Source organism: Choloepus didactylus, chromosome 13 (assembly GCF_015220235.1).
Source record: "Choloepus didactylus isolate mChoDid1 chromosome 13, mChoDid1.pri, whole genome shotgun sequence".
Lineage (NCBI taxonomy): Eukaryota > Metazoa > Chordata > Mammalia > Pilosa > Megalonychidae > Choloepus > Choloepus didactylus.
Window position 1 is genome coordinate 94495604 of NC_051319.1, and position 23985 is coordinate 94519588.

Below are 23985 nucleotides of genomic sequence, written 5' to 3' on the forward strand. Positions count from 1 at the left end.
TTTCCTTGTACAGATTGGGACCACAGTGAGTCAAAAGCAGTCAGACTTAAATACCCACTTTCTGGCACCCATCCTAGCACCTTTTATTTCTTCTTTGCCCCTGCAGCTCTTTATGCGAAATCTGGAACTGATGTGATATCCAAGATGAGTTACACAGAAGTTCTTGTTTTTGAAAACTGAGTGAATCAGAAATGGAGGGCCAAACCTGTTGGAAAGAAATGAGTCCATATTTTTCTTCAGGAATCTCACGGCAGGATATAGTAGGGGACAGAGACTAATAGGTATCATTTATTGAGCAAGTGTTGTGTACCAGACACTGTGCTAGAAACTTTACTTGTGTTAATCTTGAACAATCCTTCAAGTAAGGTAATGTTATTCCCATTTTACAACTGTGAAGTTGATGCTGAGTAAAATGAAATTTTTTGCCCAGTGCCATACAGCTGCTGAACAGTATGGCTGAGATCTGAATAGAGATCTCTCTGACTCTAGAACATACACTCAGTTGTCCTCCAAGTTGATTTTCCAAGATCCTCAGCTCACTGGTTTAGATTCACCCAGTGTGCAGAATCTGGATTTGCAGGGGTGGGCCTAAGAAGCTGCATTTTAATCACATAGTGTTTGAAAAATCATTGTACTGTAATGTGCTGCCTCCTATGGGAAGATCTGAAGATGACATGTTCAGGGCTTTGAAGAGCTCCAGATCCAGTTTACTACCAGTGATTTCTATGGGTGATTTTTGAGAATAGACATCACAGTTTTAGTGAGCGTAAATCTTCAGGTATATACTTACCAAACTATAATTTGACATTAATTTGGTTATGGTGTATGTGGTTGGAGGGGCGGATTGGTGAGGGAAATAAGAACAGAGAAGTTAACTCTTTTTTCCTCCCCACGAAACTGTTAAATAATCCATTTACTCGACAAAATTTTTGAGTGCTTATTAGGTGCCATACAGTTCAAGTCACTGGGATGAAACTGCAAATGAAACAGAGCAAGTTACTGAATAGGAAAGTCAATTAACATAAAAGTAAATGTATAGTATGGGATGGTGAGAAGTGCCATGGAGAAAAATTAAGCAAAGTAAGGGGATAGGAGTGCAAGACAGAGATGGACCCAGGAGGGAGACAAGGCGATGGCAGTGCTGTTTTGTATATTGTGTCAGGAAGGAACTGATTGATAAGGTGGCATTTGAGCAAAAAATTTAAAAGAAGCAAGGGAGCAAACAATGAAGATAGCTAGGGAAGAGCATTCCAGTTAGAAGAACCAGCAAAAGCATGGAGGAGGCAGGAGTTTGCTTGGCTGTTGAGTCTTATCTGGGATATAATTATACTAACCAAAATGTATCTACAATGGTAAATTTTATGTTGTTGCTCCTAATATTTAAAAAAATGAAAATGTTACCAAGGCATATATGAAAGATAAAAGTAATTTCATTGTTAATACTTTTCCCAAACCTGCTTCAAGCAGTTTGCTTTCACTTACTAAAATTGCTAATATACTCAGAAATAAGTTGAGTAGTTTATTACTTTGAACTAGCTTCTATGATATTCGTAGCAAAGAAACAAATTTGACAGCAAGATGATATTGTATGGAGAGCTAAGCTTGAAAACTGGAAGATGAGGTCTGTGAATGTGGTCCTACCAGTTGAGGAAATGAATATGCTGATTTTTCTTATACTGCAGAACAAGAATTTGTACTCTGTTCTCAGTTCTATTGAGAAGGCAAATGGGAGATGTATATGAAATCTTTTTGAAAGCAGTGAATTATTGTGCAAAGAACTATTCTGATTGTCGTTTTACATTAAATTATTTTACTCTTGGATATTTTATTATTTTATCTTACATTGGGCTTTGCACTAGAAACTGATATAAGCCTAGCATGGCTCTTTTTTTTTTTTTAATCACAGACATAAATGAGTGTTGTTAATCATTTGTGATGACTGAAAAATAAGGAAATATTTTTTGTTTTCATTATATTTACTTGAAACTTCAATTTTGTTTATTTTAATAAACATAGATTTAGCCATATATATCAAGTATGAGGAACTGTGTTAGGTGGTGGATTATGTAGAACTGAAGATGACTTGGTGCCTGTCCTTAAACATGTACTCTAGTTTGAAAGACGTGTTCTAGTTTGTTAATGCTGCCGGGATGCAAAACACCAGAAATGGATTGGCTTTTATAAAGGTGGTTTGTTTGGTTACAAAGTTACAGTCTTAAGGCCATAAAGTGTCCAAGGTAAGTCATCAACAATTGGGTACCTTCACTGAAGGATGGCCAATGGTGTCTGGAAAACCTCTGTTAGCTGGGAAGGCAGGTGGCTGGCATCTGCTCCAAGTTCTGGTTTCAAAATGGCTTTCTCCCAGGACGTTCCTCTCTAGGCTGCAGTTCCTCAAAAATGTCACTCTCAGTTGCTGTTGGGGTTTTTGTCCTCTCTTAGCTTCTCTAGAGCAAAAGTCTGCTTTGAAAGGCCATCTCCAGAATGTCTCTGTAAGCTGCAGTTCCTCTCTCAGCTTCCATGCATTCTTCAAAGTGTCCTTCTTGGCTGTAGCAAGCCCGCTCCTTCTGTCTGAGCTTACGTAGTGCTCTAGTAAACTAATCAACGTCCATGATGAATGGGCGGGGCCACACCTCCATGGAAATTATCCAGTCAGAGTTATCACCCACAGTTGGGTGGGGTGCATTTCCGTGGAAACAACCTAACCCAAACATTCCATCTTAATCCGCAGTAATATGTCTACCCCCACAAGATTGCATGAAAAAACATGGCTGTTTCTGGAGGATACAATACACACAAACCAGCACATGTTACAAATGTGCTCAATAGTTATGTATAATATGTCTGGGGAACCATAGCCTGAGAAGTTTGTCACACTTATTCTGTTGCATTTGAGGTGAGCGTTGTAGGGTTAGAAAAGGACTAAGATAGATAGAGAAGGATTGAGTAGCCATTGCAGACTGAAGGAAGAACATGAGCAAAGCCCCAGAGAAGCAAAGGAGGCTTAGTATTTTCATGGGCTAGTGACTGGAACGCTGGTGAATGGAAAAATGCGAAAGAAAGCAATTTTGAGCTTGTTTATAGAAGACTTGAAGACCATACTAAAATTTTTGGACGAAATTCAGTAGGAGGCGGAGAATCATTTTTTGAGGAGTGTAGCCAGATGGTTTGACTTCACGTTGTTAATGAATATTTCTTTTGAAGAAGAGGCAGCATAGCATAATGGTTAATAAATACAGGTTTAATTAAGCATATAAGACTGAAGTGTGTGTGCAACTTTCAAATAATTCAGAAAAAAGACTGTATATACAGAGCGCAAAAGTACACATGTAGCAAAACGTCAACAATCATTGAATTGATACATTGGTTAAGAGTTTACAGATGTTCAATGTATCATTCTTTTAACTTTTCTGAAATTTTGAAAAGTTTAAAAATAAGCAGTTGAGAGACAGAAAATGTATATTTGAATCAGGCAGGCCTGGGTTCAGGTTATGGCTCTTCTGCTTACAGTGGTGTGATCTTAGGAAATTTTGTAATTCTCTGAGTCTCAGTTTCCCCAGCTATAAAATGGGGATAATAATAACCCATCTTATAGGATTGTTTGTGAGGATTGCATGAGGTAATAGATGCAAAGTTAATAGCACAGTGCCTGATACTAGTGAATGCTCGATAAATAGTAGTCACTATTTGTATTTTCAGGGTTGAACTAAATATTGAGTTCTAAGAATATTTGAAATGATGACCGAATTCTTGAGGCCCCAAAAGCTGTCTTCTGGTTATCATTTAAATCAATCAGTTAAGTAAGATGAGTACATAAAAATCAGTGAGGTTTCTATACACCACAATGAACAAATCTGAAAAGGAATCAAGAAAACAATTCTATTTATGATAGCAATGCTAAAAGAATAAAATATCTAGAAATAAATTTAACTAAGAATGTAAAGGACTTGTACATGGTAAACTACAAATCATTACTGAAAGAAATTAAGACCTAAATAAATGGAAGGACATTCCATGTTTGTGGATTAGAAGACTTTATGTTGTTAAGATGTCAATACTCTACCCAAAGTGATTTATAGTCAATACAATCTCCATCAGAATTCCAACAGCCTTCTTTGCAGAAATGGAAAAACTAACCATCAAATTCATATGGAAGGGCAAGAGACCCTTCTTGGAAAAGAAGAGTACAATTGGAGAACTCACAACTTCTAGATTTCAAAACTTATTACAAAGCTACAGTAATCAGAACAGTGTAGTACAGGTACAAGGACAGACATATAGACCAATGGAATTGATTTGAGAGCCAAGAAATAAATAAATTCACGTCTATGGCCAGATGGTTTTTAAAAATTATTAGAATAGTTGTAGGTTTATAGAAAAATCATGCAGAAAACAGAGTTCCCATATACCCCCCCACACTCAGTTTTCCCTCTTATTAACATTTTACATTAGTGTGGTATCTTTGTTATGGTTGATGTAACAATATTACTAAAATTAGACTATAGTTTACATTAAGGTCCAGTCTATGCTGTACAGTTCTGTAGATTCTAATTTTTTTCCCTTAACTTATATACAACCTAAAATTTCCCATTTTATCCATTTTCAAATATGTAATTTAGTGGTTTAACCACATTCACAAGATTGTACCTCCATCACCATCACCCATTGTATAGCTAATTGATATTTGAAAAGGGCCTCAGGTCCACTCAAATGGTGCTGGCAAAATTGGATTTCCGTATGCAAAAGAGTGAAAATAGACATTTACCTCATGATAGATATAAAAGTTAACTTAAAATGGATCAAACACCTAAATATAAGAGTAAAACCATGAAATCCTTAGAAGAAAACATGTGAGAAAATCTTCAGAACTTGGATTTGGCAATGATTTCTTAGATAATACACTAAAAACACAAAACAACAGAAGAAAAAAAAATAGATAAGTGGGACTTCATCAATTAAAAACCTTGTGCATCAAGGACATTACCGAGAAAGTGAAAAGACAACCAACAGAATGTGAAAAAATATTTGGAAATCACATATCTGATAAGGATTTAATATCCAGAATATTTTTTAAGAACTTCTACAACAAACTCAACAACAAAAAGACCCAGTTTAAAAATCAGCAAAGGGCTTGTATAGGCATTTCTCCAAAGAAGATATGGAAATGGCTAACAAGTGCATAAAAATATGCTTAACATTATTAGTCATTAGAAAAATGGAAATCAAAACCACCATGAGATACTACCTCACAGCTACTAGAATGGCTATTGTTTAAAAAACAGAAAGTAACAAGTGCTGCTGAGGATATGGAGAAATAGGAACACTGGTACATTGTGGGTGGGAATGTAAAATGGTGCAGCTTCTGTGGAAAACAGTTTGGCAGTTCCTCAGAAAGTTAAACATACAACTGCCTTATGACCAGCAATCCCAATTGTAGTTTTACCTTAAAGAATTGAAAGCAGGGACTCAAGAAGATATTTGTACACCAGTGTTCATAGCAGCATTGTTCACAGTAGCCAAAAGGTGGAAGCAGCCAAATTTCTATCAACAGAGGAATGGGTAAACAAAATGTGATGTGTATACAGTGGAAGATTATTCAGCCATAAAAAGGAACGAAGTTCTGATACATGGTACGACATGGATGAACTCCTGAAGATATCATGTTGAGTGGAACCTGCCAGACATAAAAGGACAGATATTGTATGATTCCACTTATATGAATTATCTAGAATGAGCAAATTCATAGAGGCAGAAAGTAGATTAAGGTTACCAGGATGACAGGGTGAGAAATGGGGAGTTAATACATAACGGGTACAGGATTTCTCTTTGGGGTGTTGGGAAAGTTCGGGTAATGGATGTTGGTGATGTAGTACAACATTGTGAATGTGATTAATGCCACTGAATTAAAAGCTTGGGAGTGGTTGACGGGAAGTTTTACCTCGTATATATGTCACCACAATTTTAAAATGGAGAGAGAGAGAGAGACTGAAGAGACAATAATAGTTAAATGCAATACATGATCTTGGACTGGATCTAAAAATGGAGGAGAAAATACCCAAGGGGACATTACTGAGATAGTTGAAAAAGTTGGAATGTAGACTGTATGCTTTATATCAATATTGAATTTCTTGAACTTGATAACTGTACTTAATGTGGTTGTATAAGTAAATATCCTTGTTCTTAGAAAAAGTACATGGTATATTAAGGGTTCAAGGAGCATGATATATGCAACCTACTCTCAAATGGTTAGAAGATAGATAGAAAAATGATATAACGAAAAGTGGCAAAATGTTAAAAGCTATGTGGGGTAGGGGGTGTATTGTAGTTCTCTGTAATTTTGTGTTGTTTTTGCAACTGTCCTGTAAGTTTGAAATTATTTCAAAATAAAAATTTAAAAAAATGGATTAGTTAATTGGGCATCTTCAAACATCAATTGGCTTTTTTTTCTTCTTTTAATTTTTATTATGGTAACATATATATAACACAGAACTTCCCATATTAACTTTTTTTAAGTGTACAATTCAGTGGTATTAGTTACATTGACAATGTTGTGCTACCATCACTATCCATTACCAAAACATTTTCATCACCCCAAAGAGAAATGATGTATTCACTTTGGGCCACTTGTCAATAGTTTCCAAATTGCTTGTGTCTGTAATTCTCTCACCTACGCACCCTCCTTCCCTCCCTCCTTCCCTCCTTCCTCCTCCCTCCGCCCTCCTAACCCTTTCCCCCTCTTACCTACTCAGTAATAATGAGTATAGAGCATCAGTGTATTTCTCAATGCTCGCATTGACAGAGGAACTACTGGAAAGGTTGCAATGTAAACTTGGAAAGAAAAAAAAAAAGAGTACTGGTTTTGGTGCTCTCTTTTACTTTTATTTTCTTAATTTTACTTTTTTTTTGAGTAATGAAAATGTTCAAACATTGATTGCAGTGATGGATGCACAACTATATGATGATACTGTGAACAGCTGTTGAATACGGATGCTTGTATGGTATGTGAATATATTTCAGTAAAATTACATTTAAAAAATGTACTACGGAGGCATGACAAAGATAAATGAATTTAAAGATAACCCAAATTTCATTCCAGAAAACTCTTTTCTAAATTAAACTCCTTAAAAAATTAAAGAGCAGCTAATTGATTGTATTTCAATCTCCCTTTCCTTTTCCTAGTTCTCTTATAGGCTAATGATTTAGGTGGGCCCCAAATTGAGGACATTCAAGTGAAAAAAGTTTCATAATAATGCAGCACTTAAAGGGTTATTTGAAAAAGGAAGTATGATTTGTATATCATTTCAATTTGGAGAATGCCTATTTATCTTTTTTTTTTTAAAAAGCAATTTTATTAAGATATATTCACATATGAGATAATAACCCAAACTGTACAATCAGCAGTTCACAGTATCATCATATATTTGTGCATTCATCACCACAATCAATTTTTAAAAATTTTCATTACCTTTATTTTTAAAATATGTGGTTTTGGGTGTCATGATCCCTAAAGCCCTATCTAGTTCTAATGTCCTATAATCCAGGAAAACAGCCATTTAATGACTTGATCAGTAAGTGTGAACTTTCTCAGTGAGATATAGGACTCATGGTCAGGACAGAAAGCTGTGTATTACTTAAATGCAGGGCTCCTGACAACCAGGTTGATTTTTCTGCATGAGGTTTTAGATTGTGTTATATATTAGAAGCAAGTTATTTGAATACACACACAAACATGCATACATACACAATTTTCACAATAGGATTCCAAGCTCAGTTTTCCAATGGCCTAGATTTCTTAGGGAAATCCTAGTCCTTGATTAGTATTTTGTCATCAAATGTATCTGCCAAGGCTATCATATTTTAAAACTAAATATAGCTATTCTTAGAAAAGTAAAAAGAAGTAATACATTGGCTCAGATAGTCTCTCCAAAGGTTAATTGTGTGTGTTTGGGGCCTTATGAAATACATTTACCAAGGCTGTGTATCCAGAACATGAGAATATTTTGTAAAAATTTCCTTGGGAAATGAAATATAAGCTAATTGAAAAAAAAATCATTGTGTAATAGGGGAGATTCAAACTACTCTTTTCCCTCTGAACCAAAAATTAGTTTTTCTTTTTACAACTTTATTGCAGTATAATAGATATCATAAACTGTACATATTTAAAGTATACAATATATGTATTATTGTCACCATCAAGATAGTGCACATATCTACCACTTCCAAAAGTTTCTTCATGCCTTTTGAACGTTCTCCCTTGCAACTATCCCTATCCCCAAATAACCACTGGTTTGCTTTCTGTCATTGTAGATTAGTTCGCATTTTGTAAAATTTTATATAAATGAAATTATACAGTATGTTATTTTGTTTGTCTGGCTTCAGAAAAAATACCTTTTGACATTCATCCATGTTGTCGTATCGATAGTTTATTCCTTTCTACTGCTAAGTAGATCCAGTCACCTGTTGATGAATATTTGGGTTGTTTCAGTTATTGTGGTCTTCAACTGTAATATTTGTTTGATTCCTTGAAAAAATTTTTTATCTCTTTATTGAGCTTCTAATAGTGTTCATTCATTGTTTTCCTTATATCCTTTAGTTATAAGGATAACTCTGTGTTTTCCTTTATCTCCTTGAGCATAGTGAGGATCAATTTTAAAGTCTTGGCCATTATGTCCAAAGTCTGGCCCTGCTGGTTGACCGTTCCTGGATTTTATCGTGTTCCTTTGGATGGGCTATCATTTCCTGTTTCTTTGTTTATCTTGTAATCTTTTGTTGCACAAGGTATGTTTTAATATTTTAAAGTGTTAATCATAAGCTATCTGTTCTTAAGTTTGTATCCAGCTAGTTAAATGGCAGAGATTTCCTTGAGTGCCAGGAGCTAACAAAAACAAACCAACCAGGGAGGGGCAAGATGGCAGCATAGAGAGGAGTGGAATTTAGTTAGTCCCTGGAGCAACTAATAAACAACCAGGAACAACTAGTAAATAATCTGGAACAACTGCTGGGGGACAGCTGTGACTATCCACACATCATACACCAACCTGGATTGGGTGGAATGGCTAAGATTGCAGGATAAAATCTGTATGTAAAAACTGTGGAACTGTGCCAGAAGTCCCCTCCCCCAACAGCAGGCTCAGCTGCAGGACCTGGCTGTGGTAGAAAGCAGCACTCTCTGAGCAAGTGAATATAGCTCAGCCCAGCTCCAACTGGGGTTTTAATTAACAAATATGGACTGCTGAATACAAGCTACAAACATAGACAAAACCCCTAACAAGCAGACAGAGGCTTTTAGAGATGACTGACCTTAAAAAGCCAGAAAGACCAGAGGCTCTCTATGACCAACAGGTGAAACTGGGGGGCTGTGGACTGGGCTTTCTTTCCCTTTCTCTCTTTCTCAACCTGAGTGGTTCAGTGGAGAGAGCTCAGCCATTTTCAGTTCGCAGCACTCTGACCCACACAGCGGTGGAGATAACAGAAGCAGCAGTTCAAATGCTGAAGATAACTTCCTATGGGATGTATCTTCTCTAAGAGGAAGGAGGTGGGGCCCAGCTTTAGGGCCAGCCTTCCCTTCAGAACTCAGACGCCAAAGCCTGGAGGAAAACAGCCAAAACAGAAACTAAAGGGACCACACCTCCTTAAACCAGTCGGGAGCGACAGGCTGATAGGTGCCACCTGCTGTGCAGGTTAGGAAAAGCACAGTGTCTAGAGGCCTCACAAGAAAGTCTGTCATTCTTCTAAGATACACCCTGAATATAACCCCATTCTGAGACCTGAACCTGTTCTGGTCTGGGAAAATCTGATTGGGGTAACCAAGGAAACCAGATGCCTAGGTAACAGAAAACTACAAATTGTAATAGGAAAAACAAAGATATGACCCAGTCAAAGGAACAAACTTACACCTCAATCAAGATAGAGTTGAGATATTGTTTCACTTTAATGAAACAATCAATTAAAGATGTTCAAAGAAATATGCTAAATCAATTCAAAAACCAAATCAATGAGTTCAGGGAAGATGGCAAAAGAAATGAAGGATATAAGGAAAATACTGGGTGAACATAAGGTAGAAATCGGAAGTTTGAAAGAACAACTGGCAGAATCTATGGAAATGAAAGGCACAACACAAGATGAAAGACACAATGGAGACATACAACAGCAGACCTCAAGAGGCAGAAGAAAACACTCAAGAACTGGAGAACAAGACACCTGAAAGCCTACACACAAAATAACAGATAGGAAAAAGAATAGAAAAGTATGAGCAATGTCTCAGGGTGACAACATGAAGCGCATGAGTGTATGTGTCATGGATGTCCCAGAAGGAGAAGAGAAGGGAAAAGGAGCAGAAGCAATAATAGAGGAAATAATCAATGAAAATTTCCCGTCTCTTATGAAAGACATAAAATTACAGATCCTAGAAGTGCAGCATACCCCAAACAATAAATCTGAATAGACCTATTCTGTTTGATGGATAGACCTATCCATCAAAATGTGTTTATTAAAGTGCCTCATGTGTGCCTGTTTCTGTACTAGATGTTGTGAGAGTTCTCAAAAGTGTACAACATCTTGTTTTAGTTTCCTAAGCTGCTTAAAGCAGATACCATAACATGGGTTGGGTTTAAACAATGGGAATTTATTTGCTTATGGTTAAAGTCCAGAAAAATGCCCAAATCAAGGCATCATCAAGGTGTTGCTTTCTTCCCAAAGGCTGGCTGCTGGAGAACCTTGGCTCCTCTGCCACATGAAAAGGCATATGGTGGTGTCTGCTGGTCTCTCTCCTCTCTTCCAGGTTTTGTTGCTTTCAGCTTCTTCCTTCCATAGTGCATGCACACTCACTTTCTTTCCCCCTTCCTCTTTCTCTCTCTGCATTCATCACATTTATAAAGGACTCCAGAAAGAGGATTAAGACCCATCCTGAATGAGGTGGGCCACATCTTAACTGCAGTAGCCCAAGAGAGAGATGATGGTGGAAAATAGTGAAAAGTGATTGGATTCTGGATATTTTGGACAGGGGGGAGAGGATGAATATGTTACTTAAGATAGAGCAGACAGGACTTACCGATGCATTATATATGGGGGTGGCAGTAGGTGAAAGAAAGATTGACTGCAAAATTTGGAGTCTGGGTTCTGATGTATTGTGTCTAGCACAATGGTTAGCTTATAGTAGGAGCTTAATAAATGTTTATGATTTAATGAAGACCAGATCCCAATCTCTAGTTTACCTAGAAAAGTTAGCCTATCCAGTCTTTGGAAGACTTGGCACTTATGAACACTTGTGGAGTGAGCAGGGGTTGTAGATCCATGAAACAAAGATGGGTCTGAGTTTTCTTCTGATGGGGAGTTTTCCTCCACTGGGCCAATCCCTCACAGTGTTAACTTCTCAGTCTAGGGCAAGGGCCTGTACAGTGGCCTGGGCTCCAGCCATCCTAGTTGCTGGTGCCTGTGAATGAAGCACAGATGGATATAGAAGCCTTTGCTCATCTTGCCTTCACTGAGGCTTTATATAATACTGTGATCGTCCCTGGACTTGTCTAATAACAGTGAGTTGGAGGAATAGATGGAACTATAGTTCCATAATATTATATATATTATAGTTCCATAATAAATGGACTCTGTCTTGGTTGTACCTGTTTATGGTTTAATTTTGTTTTTTCCCAGTCTTAAATTACTTTTTATCCATAATTGGAAAAAAAACTAAAATACTGCCTGGTGGAAAAAGAATTGAATAACATGACATCAGAACAGAAAATGTAAAAAGATAAAATTATTTCTCAAATGAGTGATCTAGTAGATGACTTTCTCAAAACTTCAGGGCCTATGTGCTGTCTGCAGATTAAAGTCTAACTTTCATAGCCTGTTGTACAGGGCCCTCCAGAATCTCCCCCAGGTACCTTTGCAGTCTCCTCTCTCACTAACCCCCCATGTGCATTCTGTGCTTTAAACATGCCATTCTCATTTCTGATTTTTTCCCTCCAACCTCAAAACCACTACTCTTCATGTTTTCCTCTCCCTCATCCATTTTCTGGGTCCATTCTTTTCCTTTCATCCTTGCAACTCTGACCTAGACATCAGAGCTCAGATGAGTTATTTTCTTCCCTTGAAGTTTTTCTAAACTAGTTCAGTTCTTGTGGATTTTCTCCCTGCAGTGGGGTTGTAGTGTACATGTACAGTTAGAGCAGAGCATGATATGAAGCCATTACATTTCAGAGGCAGATTTTACCATTCTATTCCAAACTCTCTACCTCTGAAAAGGTATTTCAGGTTCACAAGTTGCAAAGATGTTTCATATGCACTATTAGTTAAAAGTATATGGGGAGAACCTAAGATGGCGGCTATGTGAGACAGAGCAAAAAATACACCTCTGTGAAAAATACTAGATAAAAGCCAGAAAGTGACCCAGAACACCACTTCCAGCGATGCACCAGCTGGACAAGGTCTGCTAAATCCACAGGGACTATGAACTTGGTGAAACCGGGAGTCTGTGTTCTGAAACGAGTGAGTAAGCCACTGAATAACCAGCAGCCACTCTGCGGTGTGAGGAAATCAAGGGCTGGTGTTTGGAGGCAGACTAGTTCTTTTTTAAAAATACCCCAAAGCAGCTGCAGATACGGCAGCGAGAACTGCACAGTGAAGCATGGCAGGAACGGGCTGTGCGAACGCCTCAATATCTGGCATGGAAGATAGCCTTTCGTGCACTCACTGCTAATTGTCTTGGAGCAAGGCAAGCATAGGTTAGCTAAAAGGGGAAAAAAACCCACGCCTCTTGCAGCCATCTTCCCGGTGGGTTGGGAACACTCTTGCCCGGTGCCGGGGCCACAGCCCAGAGCCGCGCCAAGAAACCCAGTGTGACGGGGGGTGTTTCCAGCGGCACGTGCACACGTTACGGTGTCAGGCGTGGACAATAGTCTTTCTCGCACCCACAGCTAACTGTCCTGGAGCTGGGAAGGCAGAGCTGTGCAAAAAGGGGAAAATTGTCACGTCCCATTCAGCCATTCTTACAGCAGGCTGGAAACGCACCTACACGGCCCAGCAGCCCAGGGCTTCCCATGAGGGATGGTGCGCACTTGTGACGTAACACAATCTTCCCTCAGCAGAGGCCCTAGAAGGGCACGGCTTAGAAGAGGGACCCACTTGGAAATCCCGGGGACCATACCACAATACCAAAGACTTGTGGGTCAGTGGCAGAGACAGTCTGTGGCGAGACTGAACTGAAGGTTTAGACTCTTGCAACAGCATTAATTCTCCAGGAACCCCTGGGAGGTTTGATTATTAAAGCTGCCCTCCCTCCCTAACCGCTCAGACATACGCCCCACATTCAGGGCAGACAGCACCAACAACACACCCAAACTTGGTGCACCAATTGGTCCCCACAAGAATCAGACCCACACACAACACAAAGACAAAGTTGGGGAGAACTGACTTGAGGGGAATAGGTGACTCATGGATGCCGCCTGCTGGTTAGTTAGAGAAAGTGTACGCCACCAAGCTGTAGATATGACAAATTAGAGATTTGTCCTTGAATAATCCTATGTATCCTAAAAGAACCCTATCAAGTAAAGCAAATGCTAAGAAGCCAAAAACAACACAAAATTTTAAAGCATATGATAAAACCAGATAATATGATAACCCAAACCCAAACACCCAAATCAAAAGATCAGAAGAGACACTGTACTTGGAGCAATTAATTAAAGAACTAAAGACAAACAATAAGAGCATGGCACAGGATATAAAGGACATGAAGAGCATGGCACAGGATATAAAGGACATGAAAAAGACCCTAGAAGAGCATAAAGAAGAAATTGCAAGAGTAAATAAAAAAAATAGATGATCTTATGGAAATAAAAGAAACTGTTGACCAAATTAAAAAGATTCTGGATACTCATAGTACAAGACTAGTGGAAGCTGAAAAATGAATCAGCGACCTCAAGGACCACAGAATGGAAAATGAAAGAACAAAAGAAAGAATGGGGAAAAAATAAAAAAAAAAAATTGAAATGGACCTCAGGGATATGATAGATAAAATAAAACGTTCAAATATAAGACTCATTGGTGTCCCAGAAGGGGAAAGGTCTAGAAAGTGTATTCACAGAAATTGTTGGGGAAAAATTCCCAAACCTTCTACCCAATATAAATACACAAAGCATAAATGCCCAGTGAACTCCAAATAGAATAAATCCAAATAAACCCACTCCAAGACATTCTGATCAGACTGTCAAATACTAAAGAGAAGGAGCAATTTCTGAAAGCAGCAAGAGAAAAGCAATTCCCCACATACAAAGGAAACAACATAAGACTAAGTAGTGACTACTCAGCAGCCACCATGGAGGTGAGAAGGCTGTGGCATGACATATTTAAAATTCTGAGAGAGAAAATTTCCAACCAAGAATACTTTATCCAGCAAAGCTCTCCTACAAATTTGAGGGGGAGCTTAAATTTTTCACAAACAAATGCTGAGAGAATTTGCTAATAAAAGACCTGCCCTACTTGAGATACTAAAGGGAGCCCTACCAACAGAGAAACAAAGGAAAGAGAGATATGGAGAAAAGTTCAGTACTAAAGAGAATCAATATTGGTTCATTAAAGGACATTAAGAGAGAGAGGGAAAAAATATATCTGACAAACATAAACCAAAGGATAGTATGGCTGATTCAAGAAATGCCTTCACAGTAATAACATTGAATGTAAATGGATTAAACTCCCCAATTAAAAGATATAGATTGGCAGAATGGGTAAAAAAATATGAACCATCAATATGTTGCATACAAGAGACTCTTCTTAGACACAGCGACACAAAGAAATTGAAAGTGAAAAGATGGAAAAAATATTTCATGCAAGCTACAGCTAAAAGAAAGCAGGAGTAGCAATATTAATCTCAGATAAAATAGACTTTAAATGCAAGGATGTTAGGAGAGACAAAGAAGGCCACTACATACTAATAAAAGGGACAGTTCAACAAGAAGAAATAACAATCATAAATGTTTATGCACCCAATCATGGTGCCACAAAATACATGAGACAAACACTGGCAAAACTAAAGGATGCAATGGATGTTTCCACAAGAATTGTGGGAGGCTTCAACACATCACTCTCTCCTATATATAGATCAACCAGACAGAAGACCAATAAGGAAATTGAAAACCTAAACAATCTGATAAATGAATTTGATTTAACAGACATATATAGAACATTATATCCCAAATCACCAGGATACACATTCTTCTCTAGTGATCAGGGAACTTTCTCCAGAATAGACCATATGCTGGGACATAAAACAAGCCTCAATAAATTTAAAAAATTGAAATTATTCAAAGCACATTCTCTGACCACAGTGGAATACAATTAGAAGTCAATAACCGGACACAGTTGAGACATAAGGAAAAGGAAATATAGAATGTAAGCTTCGTATCATTGTTGAATCTCTTGTACTTCTTAGCTGCACTTAATGGGATTGCCCAAAAGAATGTTCTTGTTCACGGGAAGTGTATACGTGAATTATAGTGTGTGTTCAAGGATGTGTGCAGCTAGCTCTCATACGTTCAGAAGACGGAGGAATAGATGATGGATGATAGATAGGGAGGGAGGGAAAGAAATAGCGATGTGACAGCATGTTAAAGTTGGTGGATTGAGCTATCGGGGGAGGGGGGTCAGGCTATGATGGAATTCTGTGTATGGGGTTAGTATTGTTTTTGCAACTGTTCCTATAACTTTGAATTTATTTCAAAATAAAAGGAAAAAGAAGTCAATAACCATCAGAGACTTAGAAAATTCACAAACACCCAGAGGTTAAACAACACACTCCTAAAATAAATGGTTTATAATGTAGAATGTAGGGGAACTAGCGATAGAGAGCAATTAATGAAGGGGGAACGATAACCCAGTAAGAACAGATAAGCTATCATGGGTAAATTTAACGTTCTGGGAATGCCCAGGAATGACTATGGTTTGTTAATTTCTGATGGGTATGGTAGGAACAAGTTCACAGAATGTTGCTGTATTAGGTTATTTTCTTGGGGTAGAGTAGGAACATGTTGGAAGTAAAGTAGTTATTTTAGGTTAGGTGTCTTTTTCTTACTCCCTTGTTTTGATTTGTTTGAAATATTTTTTTATTGTTTATCTTTTTGAAAAAAAAATTTTATATAGTTAATTTAAAAAATTAATACAGAGTTAATGGCAAGCAATGCAATATATGATACTGGAGTGGATCTAAGAATGGAGGAGAAAAGCTCAAAGGAGGCTTAAGGAAAAATTAGAATATAGAATTTAAACTTTATATCCATATTAATTTTCTTGAATTAATTGCAGTTAAGTTAATGACATAAGTTAATATCCTTGTTCGTAGGAAATGTACATGGAAGTATTATGAGTTCAAGGAGTATGGTATATGCAACCTGCTCTCAAATGTTCAGAAGATGATAAGTGGGTAGATAGATAATTGATAGAAAGATAATAGATATAGTTGAGAGAAAGGGGGTGGAGGGAGGGAGGGAGGAAGGAAGGAAGGAACTGCAAAGGTAGCAAAATGTAAAATTGGTAGATACAGATATCTGGGGGTGGGGAGGTGTTGGAGTTCTCTGTATGGGGTTTGTATTGTATTTGCAACCGTCCTATATGTTTGAAATTATTTCAAGATAAAAATTAAAAAATAAATAAAATAAACATACCATGGTATAAAACTAAAAAAAAAAAAAGGTATATGCTGGCACGCACGCGCAGGCACGGCGGCGGCACGTGCGTGCTCTGTCGCTCGGTGCCACAGCGGCAGAGCAGGCCATGGCAATGGGCAGCAGGAGGGTGTAGCGCCGTGCGGGGCAGGTGGGGGGTGACTGGGAGAGGTGGGGGGTGGGGACGCCCGAGCGGGCAATGGCGGTAACTGGCGCTGCTGACCGCACACCCTGAGCCTGGAGGTGGCAGCGGCGGAACAGCTGATTCTCAAAAAGTCTTCCATGAAAACCTTCACCTTTTAGAGATAAGTAATGCCATCTGTTTTCCTAAAAGACTGAAATGGGGGCCAACATTTTGAGGGTCCTATGGTTATGAATGTGCTTCAGTTTCATGATGCCTCCTGATATGGCAGACATCCTTGACATCTGGGCAGTGGATTCACAGATCACATCTGGTGGTTCCATATCTGTGGATTTCCTGCCCACGGGTTATGTATCCAGTTGGAGGTACCTCGAGAAGCTACCATGTCGCATAGTAAGCACATGTTATGGAAACAAGTTCACAAATACCCAGTGTTTAACCTTCTTATGGAAATTGACTCCTGTATGTTTGCATGTGTGACTCAAACTGCTGTATAAGTGCTACTAGGAGATGAAACAAGAAGACTCTGTGATGTCAGACCTTTTCTTCCGGTTCTCAAACTAGTGACAAGAAGTTGTGATCCAGGGGAAAAATTAGACTCAAAATTTATTAGAGTCCTTACAGGAAAAGTCTGCATTAATTTGATGCCTTGAATGATCCTGAAGTGAATGAATTCCAAAAAAAATGGGCAAATTCAATGAGGAAAAGATTCAGTGACTTGTGGGATTGTCTTGGATGGACTGGCTAAAGCAAACGTATCCACCAGAGCATGAACCATCCATCCTTGAAAACTTAGAAGATAACTTTATGGGGAAAAGCTCATTATGGCTGCTCACTTTGAAAATTGTCAGGTAGTAGTATATTATTTAAAGGAAATACTTTGTAATAAATTCCTGATTTTTATCTGAGTGTAGTTCCGGTCTTAGAGGAGGTTCTTTTGCTCACCTTGTAGACACTGTTACAAAGAACAATTTTGGATTTAAGAGGAAGTAAATTTAGGATCATTAAAAAAAGTTTAAAGTGACATTAATACACATCCTTTGTGTGTGTGTGTTTTCTTGATGCAATGGTATGGTTGTCTAGATCAGTACAGCAAACTTGATGCAGTGGTGTGGTAGTCTTTGCTGTTTTGAAAGGGGGGAAATTTTTAAAGTGATGAAAAAACAAAGAAGAATGTACAGCAGAGACCCCTATATTGTTAACAAAACCTAAAATATTTACTCTCTGGTCCTTTACAGAAAAAGTTTGGCCGTCCCGGTGTGGATACTTTTTTCTCATTTGATTTTCTTTTGTGTTTAAAATGAAAGGTTTGAGCAAAATGAACTCTTCATTCTTACATTTACATTCTGTGCATATGAGAATTAAGTACTGTTTTGGAATTGGGCATTATAATAGAATGCATATACAGTTAATCCATGTCTGAATGTTCACAGCAATTAGGTAAACTAAATTATGTTGCTGCCTTTGTGTGAGGTGTGCTCATTCATCATCTAGGATCTAGCCTTAGAGTAAGAATGCAAAGATGTTTTGATTTCTTCTTCTTTTTTAATGTCATGTTTAAAATTATTTTATTTTTTGACTAATAGATACACATGTGTGCTGGTGTGAATCTATTATGTACCCCACAAAGCCATGTTCTTTTTTTTTTTTTAATTTTTTTATTTTAAATTCAGTTTCATTGAGATATGTTCACATACCATGCAGTCATCAGCAGTGTACAATCAACTGTTCACAGTACCAATATATAGTTGTGCATTCATCATCACAATCAATTTTTAAACATTTTCCTTACTTCAAAAAGAATAAAAATAAGAATAAAAATAAAAGTAAAAAAGAACATCCAAAGCATTCTATCCCCTATCCCACCCTATTTTTCATTTTGTTTTCCCCATTTTTCTACTCATCTGTCCATACACTGGATAAAGGGAGTGTGAGCCACAAGGTTTTCAAAATCACACAATCACACCATGTAACTACATAGTTATGCAATCATCTTCAAGAATTAAGGCTACAGGGTTGCATTTCCACAGTTTCAGATATTTCCTTCTAGCTATTCCAGTACACTAAAAACTGAAAAAGGATATCTATGTAGCACATAAGAATGCCCTCCAGAGTGACCTCTTGACTCCATTTGAAATCTCTCAGCCACTGAAACTTTATTTTGTTTCATTTCGCTTCCCCCTTTTGGTCAAGAAGATTTTCTTAATCCCACAATGCTGGGTCCCAGGCTCATCCCTGGGAGTCATGTCCTGCATTGCCAGTGAGATTTATACCCCTGGGAGTCATGTCCCATGTAGAGGGGAGGGCAGTGAGTTCACCTGCCAAGTGAAGCCACTGTTCTTTTAATCCAGTCTTGTGGGTGCAGGCTTATTGTGGATGGGACCTTTTGATTAGGTTGTTTCCATGGAGATGTGACTCTGCCCATTCAAGGTGGGTCTTAATTAGTTAACTGGTGTCCTCTAAGAGAGGTTAAAAGGCAGAGACATTTTGAAAAGAGAGAATCTTAGAAAATGCCCAGAGACATTTTGGAGACAGCTGTTGAAACCAGAACCAGGAGAGAAGCTAAGAGATGAAATCCAGAGTTTGCCTGGGGGAAACTAAGAAACGACCCCCAGACGCTTAGAGAGAAACAGGCAAGATGCACAGGAGCTCAGAGAGAGAGGAGCTAAGGCAGAAGCCTAGAGATTTTGGGGAAGGCAACGGAAACCAGAAGCTAACTCCAGGAGAAGCCCAGCAGACTCTGGCTGTGTGCCTTCCCAGGTGACAGGAACCCCAGATGCTATCTGCCTTTCTTCAGTGAAGGTGTCCTCTTGTTGATGCCTTAGTTTGGACACTTTTATGGCCTTAGAACTGTAAATTTGTAACCTAATAAATCCCCTTTATAAAAGCCCGCCCCCCCAAAAAAATAGTGTATGCTGCAAATACTAACCAAAAATAGACATTGTTTCATTTAGAGAGTGCCCCTCCCTGCCCCATTATGCGACATCTTCTGAGGAATTCCATCATAATTATCAATGTCACAATGATTCAATTCCTAATCTGAAGCATATGGGAGAAATCTATTCTGCCTTTGTTTTTCAGTTAAGGAAACTGAGGCCCAGAGAGGTCAAGTCCTAAAAGCTTCTTATTTAATTTATTTTAGTGATCTCTACTATTTAAGAACCCATTAAACATAAAGACCTTACTTTATTTTCATTAAGAAGAATTTACATTGATGTTTTGATAACTTTGAACAGCCTATATTTTTTAATGCCTACTGGGGAGAGAACAGGATCACAGCCAATTCAAAACCATCACCAAGAAAAAACTACATAGAAAACAAGCATAGAAAACTGCTTGGTGATGGGACAACTGATTTTTTTCCCTACCTTTTCTGTATTTTTCAAAAGTTTTATAATGAAGATGTATTGTTTTTTTAAAAGAAGCTTTATTTTTAAAATGTACATTTGTTTTGCTGTGGGAATTTCAGTCTATTTTTCTTTTCATGAACAAGGTTAATTTATACTACCACTAATACTACAGATTTCCTTTCACTTCCCTATCTTCCTGTGACAAGTTTAGTAGCAAAGAAAAGATGGAGGCATAAAAGACTTATGTGACACATGGAACTGTCTCATTTAAAAATTATAATGTACTTTTAAAAAAATCTGCCATTAAATGAAATGTTTTAAGGGTAGAATGGTCAAGTTGCTTCACAACCTCAACCTTCAGCAGTCTTGTGCATGCTTCTGATGCTTCTGATGCTTCTGAATCCCACCCTGTGATTCAGCACTGGTAGCTTCTTAGCTGTCCCGTTTCTCTCAGCCTTGTGACATTTCTCATTCTTTGGCTCCCTGTTCCTTTAGAACAATCACCATGAGGTCTCTTACCAAACATTTCTCCCTATGGTCTTAGATGTATTTTTCCCTAATTTGAATTATTTTGGATCCAACTTTTGCCATGTTTAACAATTATCAGGGGAGGTCCTTTGGTAATTTGACACCTTCCTCTACTGATCATGGAAAAGGTGGATGGACAGTCTTATTTCTTTATTTCATTTATTCTACTTCTCTGACTCTTCATTCCTATTCCTGTTTCACTCATTCCCTACTTTTGGGATTCAAATTATGTGTATGTTAGATTATTTGATATGTCCTGCAGCTCTTGCATATTCTATTACACTGCTGTTGTTTTTTCAGTTTTGTTTTTCTCTTTGCGTTTCTGTTTAGGTAATTTCTCCTGACCTATCATAAAGTTCATTTTTTTTTTCCTTTGGCTATGTCAAGTCTACAGGTGAGCCTATCGAAGGCATTCTTCATCTTTGTTACTGTGTTTTCTCTTTTAGCATTTCTATTTGATTCTCCCGTGGAGTTTCCATCTCTGCTTTACTTTCTAGCATTAGTTTTTATCTTTTTCCTCCCATAAAGCAGCTATCTAGGAAAATATATGAATTTGGTATTTTTCATGCCTCTTTTATATATCTTAGGTTTGGAAAAGCATTTTGACCCAGAAATCACCAACATCTGCTCCAATATAGAGGGACATAAGAATTGCATTCAAGTCAGCTTGGCCTGAAAGCAGGAAGTGGAAAGGGTTACAGACCAGTCCCATTGAAGAAGAGCTGCTGTGTGTACCCACCAATGTGATTGATTTCCTCGGGGTCAGTGGTTATCTAAATTTATTCTTTTCTTCCTTATCTACTTCACCAGACCATTAAATAACTGACTTTTATTTTACTCTTGTTCAGCAAGATGACCAGTTATAGCCCCTTCATCCTAAACAGAATAAGTGTGGGTTACTTTTATATGTATTGCATTCTTGAATGGGTCATGGGTACTGGACTGTGGCATCTTGGCAATGCTAGGTTTATAGAACCTCACAAGGGCCCATTTTTCTGTCAGTCCATAATAGGAAGCTTCCTGGGTCCTCATCTAATGCATATAGTTTATCTGTGCCTGGCCACAGTCATGAATTTGTTTATTCATTTGTTTTTTGTTCATTCAAACCTTTGTAAGCCTGCTATCTCAGAGTTACTATATTATATCCAATGAGGATTAATTATAATAGTGAATAAGATGTTTTCTCCAGGAGCACACGGGAGTGTGGTGAGCACTATAATAGAGATCTAAAATGCTTTGGGACACAGAGAGTGTAATTATTCATTTGGGCTAGGGGAGATTGACTAGTGCTTTGTGGAAGAGGTAGCATTTTAACTAGGTTTTTAAAAATGATTAGAATCTTGACAGGCAGAGAGGAGGATGGCCATTCTAAGCTAAACAGCTACACAAAAGGCACTGATTCTTGAAGTATTTGGTAAACAATTTATATTGTACTCCTTTGAGAGCCTGGTTCTTTTTCCTCGTCTTTTATTCCCATTACAAGGCTTTTTTTTTTTTTTTTTTCTTTTTTTCCACCTCCTCTCTTTTTTTTACCTCCTTTATTTTCCTATAGTTTCTAGTCATCGGTATTACTGGACTAGTACTTGTAGTTAAGGAACCAGAGATGCAAGACAACTTCCAAGTGGAAGTTCAGGGCAACATTATCCTCCATTCAACCTGTGTTTCAGAGTGTGTATTTAGAACAGTAAAGCAAATCTTTCCTTATATAACTGTGGGCCCTGCTCAAAGGGCTGATGACTTCATATTAGAACACAGTGGAATAGACCAGAACCTTCCAGAGTACATATTATACACTTGCCCCATTTTCTTCACTTTAACACCTTCTCATCAATTTCTCTGTCTCCTTTCCTATCAAAGGAGTGCTTTTCAAAGACCCAAATTCATACTCTCCTGGTTTCTCTTTACTGCCACTAGGATTTACTCTATCATCCACCTTTTCTTCTATTTATTCTCAACAATTAGTGGGTTATTTTAAAAGGGACCTTCCTCCCCCAAAACAAAACAAAACAAAAAAAAGAACAACCGTCTTCCTTGCTTCAGGGATTGGCAGGTAGAGGTGAGTGAGTGAGACTGGAATCTATCTTGCAATAGACCAAGGAGGTGAAAAACCTGGGGAGAAGACAATTGATAGCATTGATAGTATATGAAAGGGAGGACACAGGCTACCCTGACACAATTTTTTGGGGGGGTGGGGGTGAGGACTGCAGGAAAGCAGGCCGAGACGGAGAAGAATTTCTGACTTTGCTGCTTATGTCTGGTTCTTGTCTTTTTTTTACCCTGACCGAGACAAATAAGTCTCAACTATGGAAAGTGGATATAAGATACCTACCTATCCCAAAACTGAACTCCTCTTAACTCTCATGAATGACAAGTAGGACTGTTAATTACTTAAATTAGTTAACACTGGTGTTTTCTCTGGGGTAGGAAGCAGAAGCATCAATCTCCAGAAATGTCCTTGGAAAGTAAAGAGCAACATGACCTTTCACCCAGGGACTCATCTGAAGAAAATGACCAGTACAGTCTTCAGTCTAGGATCCATCCAGAGCCTCAAGAAGAATCAACTACCCACTTCAAGCAATTCGGGGCCAGTGATCAACATAGACCTCATTCTAGGATCCATATTGAACCTCAAGAGCAATTGCATACTAATATCAAGCAGTTTGTCATCAAAAAATTACAGAAGAATTGCCAGTGCAGCCCAACCAAAGCCAAAAATACGATTTTTGGTTTCCTTCCTGTTTTGCACTGGCTCCCCAAATATGATCTGAAGAAAAACATTTTGGGAGATCTGATGTCTGGCTTGATTGTGGGCATTTTATTGGTGCCCCAGTCCATTGCTTATTCTCTGTTGGCTGGCCAGGAACCTGTTTATGGTCTGTACACATCCTTTTTTGCTAGCATCATTTATTTCCTATTAGGTACCTCCCGTCATATCTCTGTGGGCATTTTTGGAGTACTGTGCCTTATGATTGGTGAGGTAGTTGACCGAGAACTACACAAAGCTGGCTATGAGACTGTCCATATTGCTTCTGTAGGAATGGATTCAAATGGTAGCGTACTATTAAACCAGACATTAGATGGGATATGTGACAAAAGTTGCTATGCAATTAGAGTTGGCAGTACCGTAACCTTTATGGCTGGAATTTATCAGGTAAGAAACAATGGAGCAAATGGTTGTTTCTGGCAAGGTAATTGTTATACATGAAATCTCAGAGCTTTATAGGATTTTAGAAATCATAATAATTAAAGCTATCATTTATTGAATGTTCAAGGTATGTGAGGGGTGGAGTTAGAATTCAAACCCCGGTCTGTCTAC

At 38.1% G+C, this 23985-nt stretch overlaps 1 protein-coding gene across 6 annotated transcripts in view; it reads left to right on the forward strand.

Moving 5' to 3' along the window:
- SLC26A2 (solute carrier family 26 member 2) overlaps positions 1-23985 on the forward strand; it is a 52845-nt gene that overhangs the window by 1470 nt on the left and 27390 nt on the right. For 3 of the 6 annotated variants that reach the window (XR_005211439.1, XM_037801833.1, XM_037801828.1), the window contains exons 2-3: positions 21257-21430; positions 23094-23820. The exons of 1 other annotated variant lie outside the window; for it this stretch is intronic. Coding sequence is in view for 4 of the 5 variants with exons in the window: in XM_037801833.1 (XP_037657761.1) it covers positions 23119-23820 (702 nt within the window). In the remaining variant the exon portion in view is untranslated. Of the gene's footprint in view, positions 1-112; positions 779-21256; positions 21431-23093; positions 23821-23985 lie in introns of those variants that run through there. 2 more of the 6 variants (XM_037801830.1, XM_037801831.1) reach the window with 2 other exon arrangements.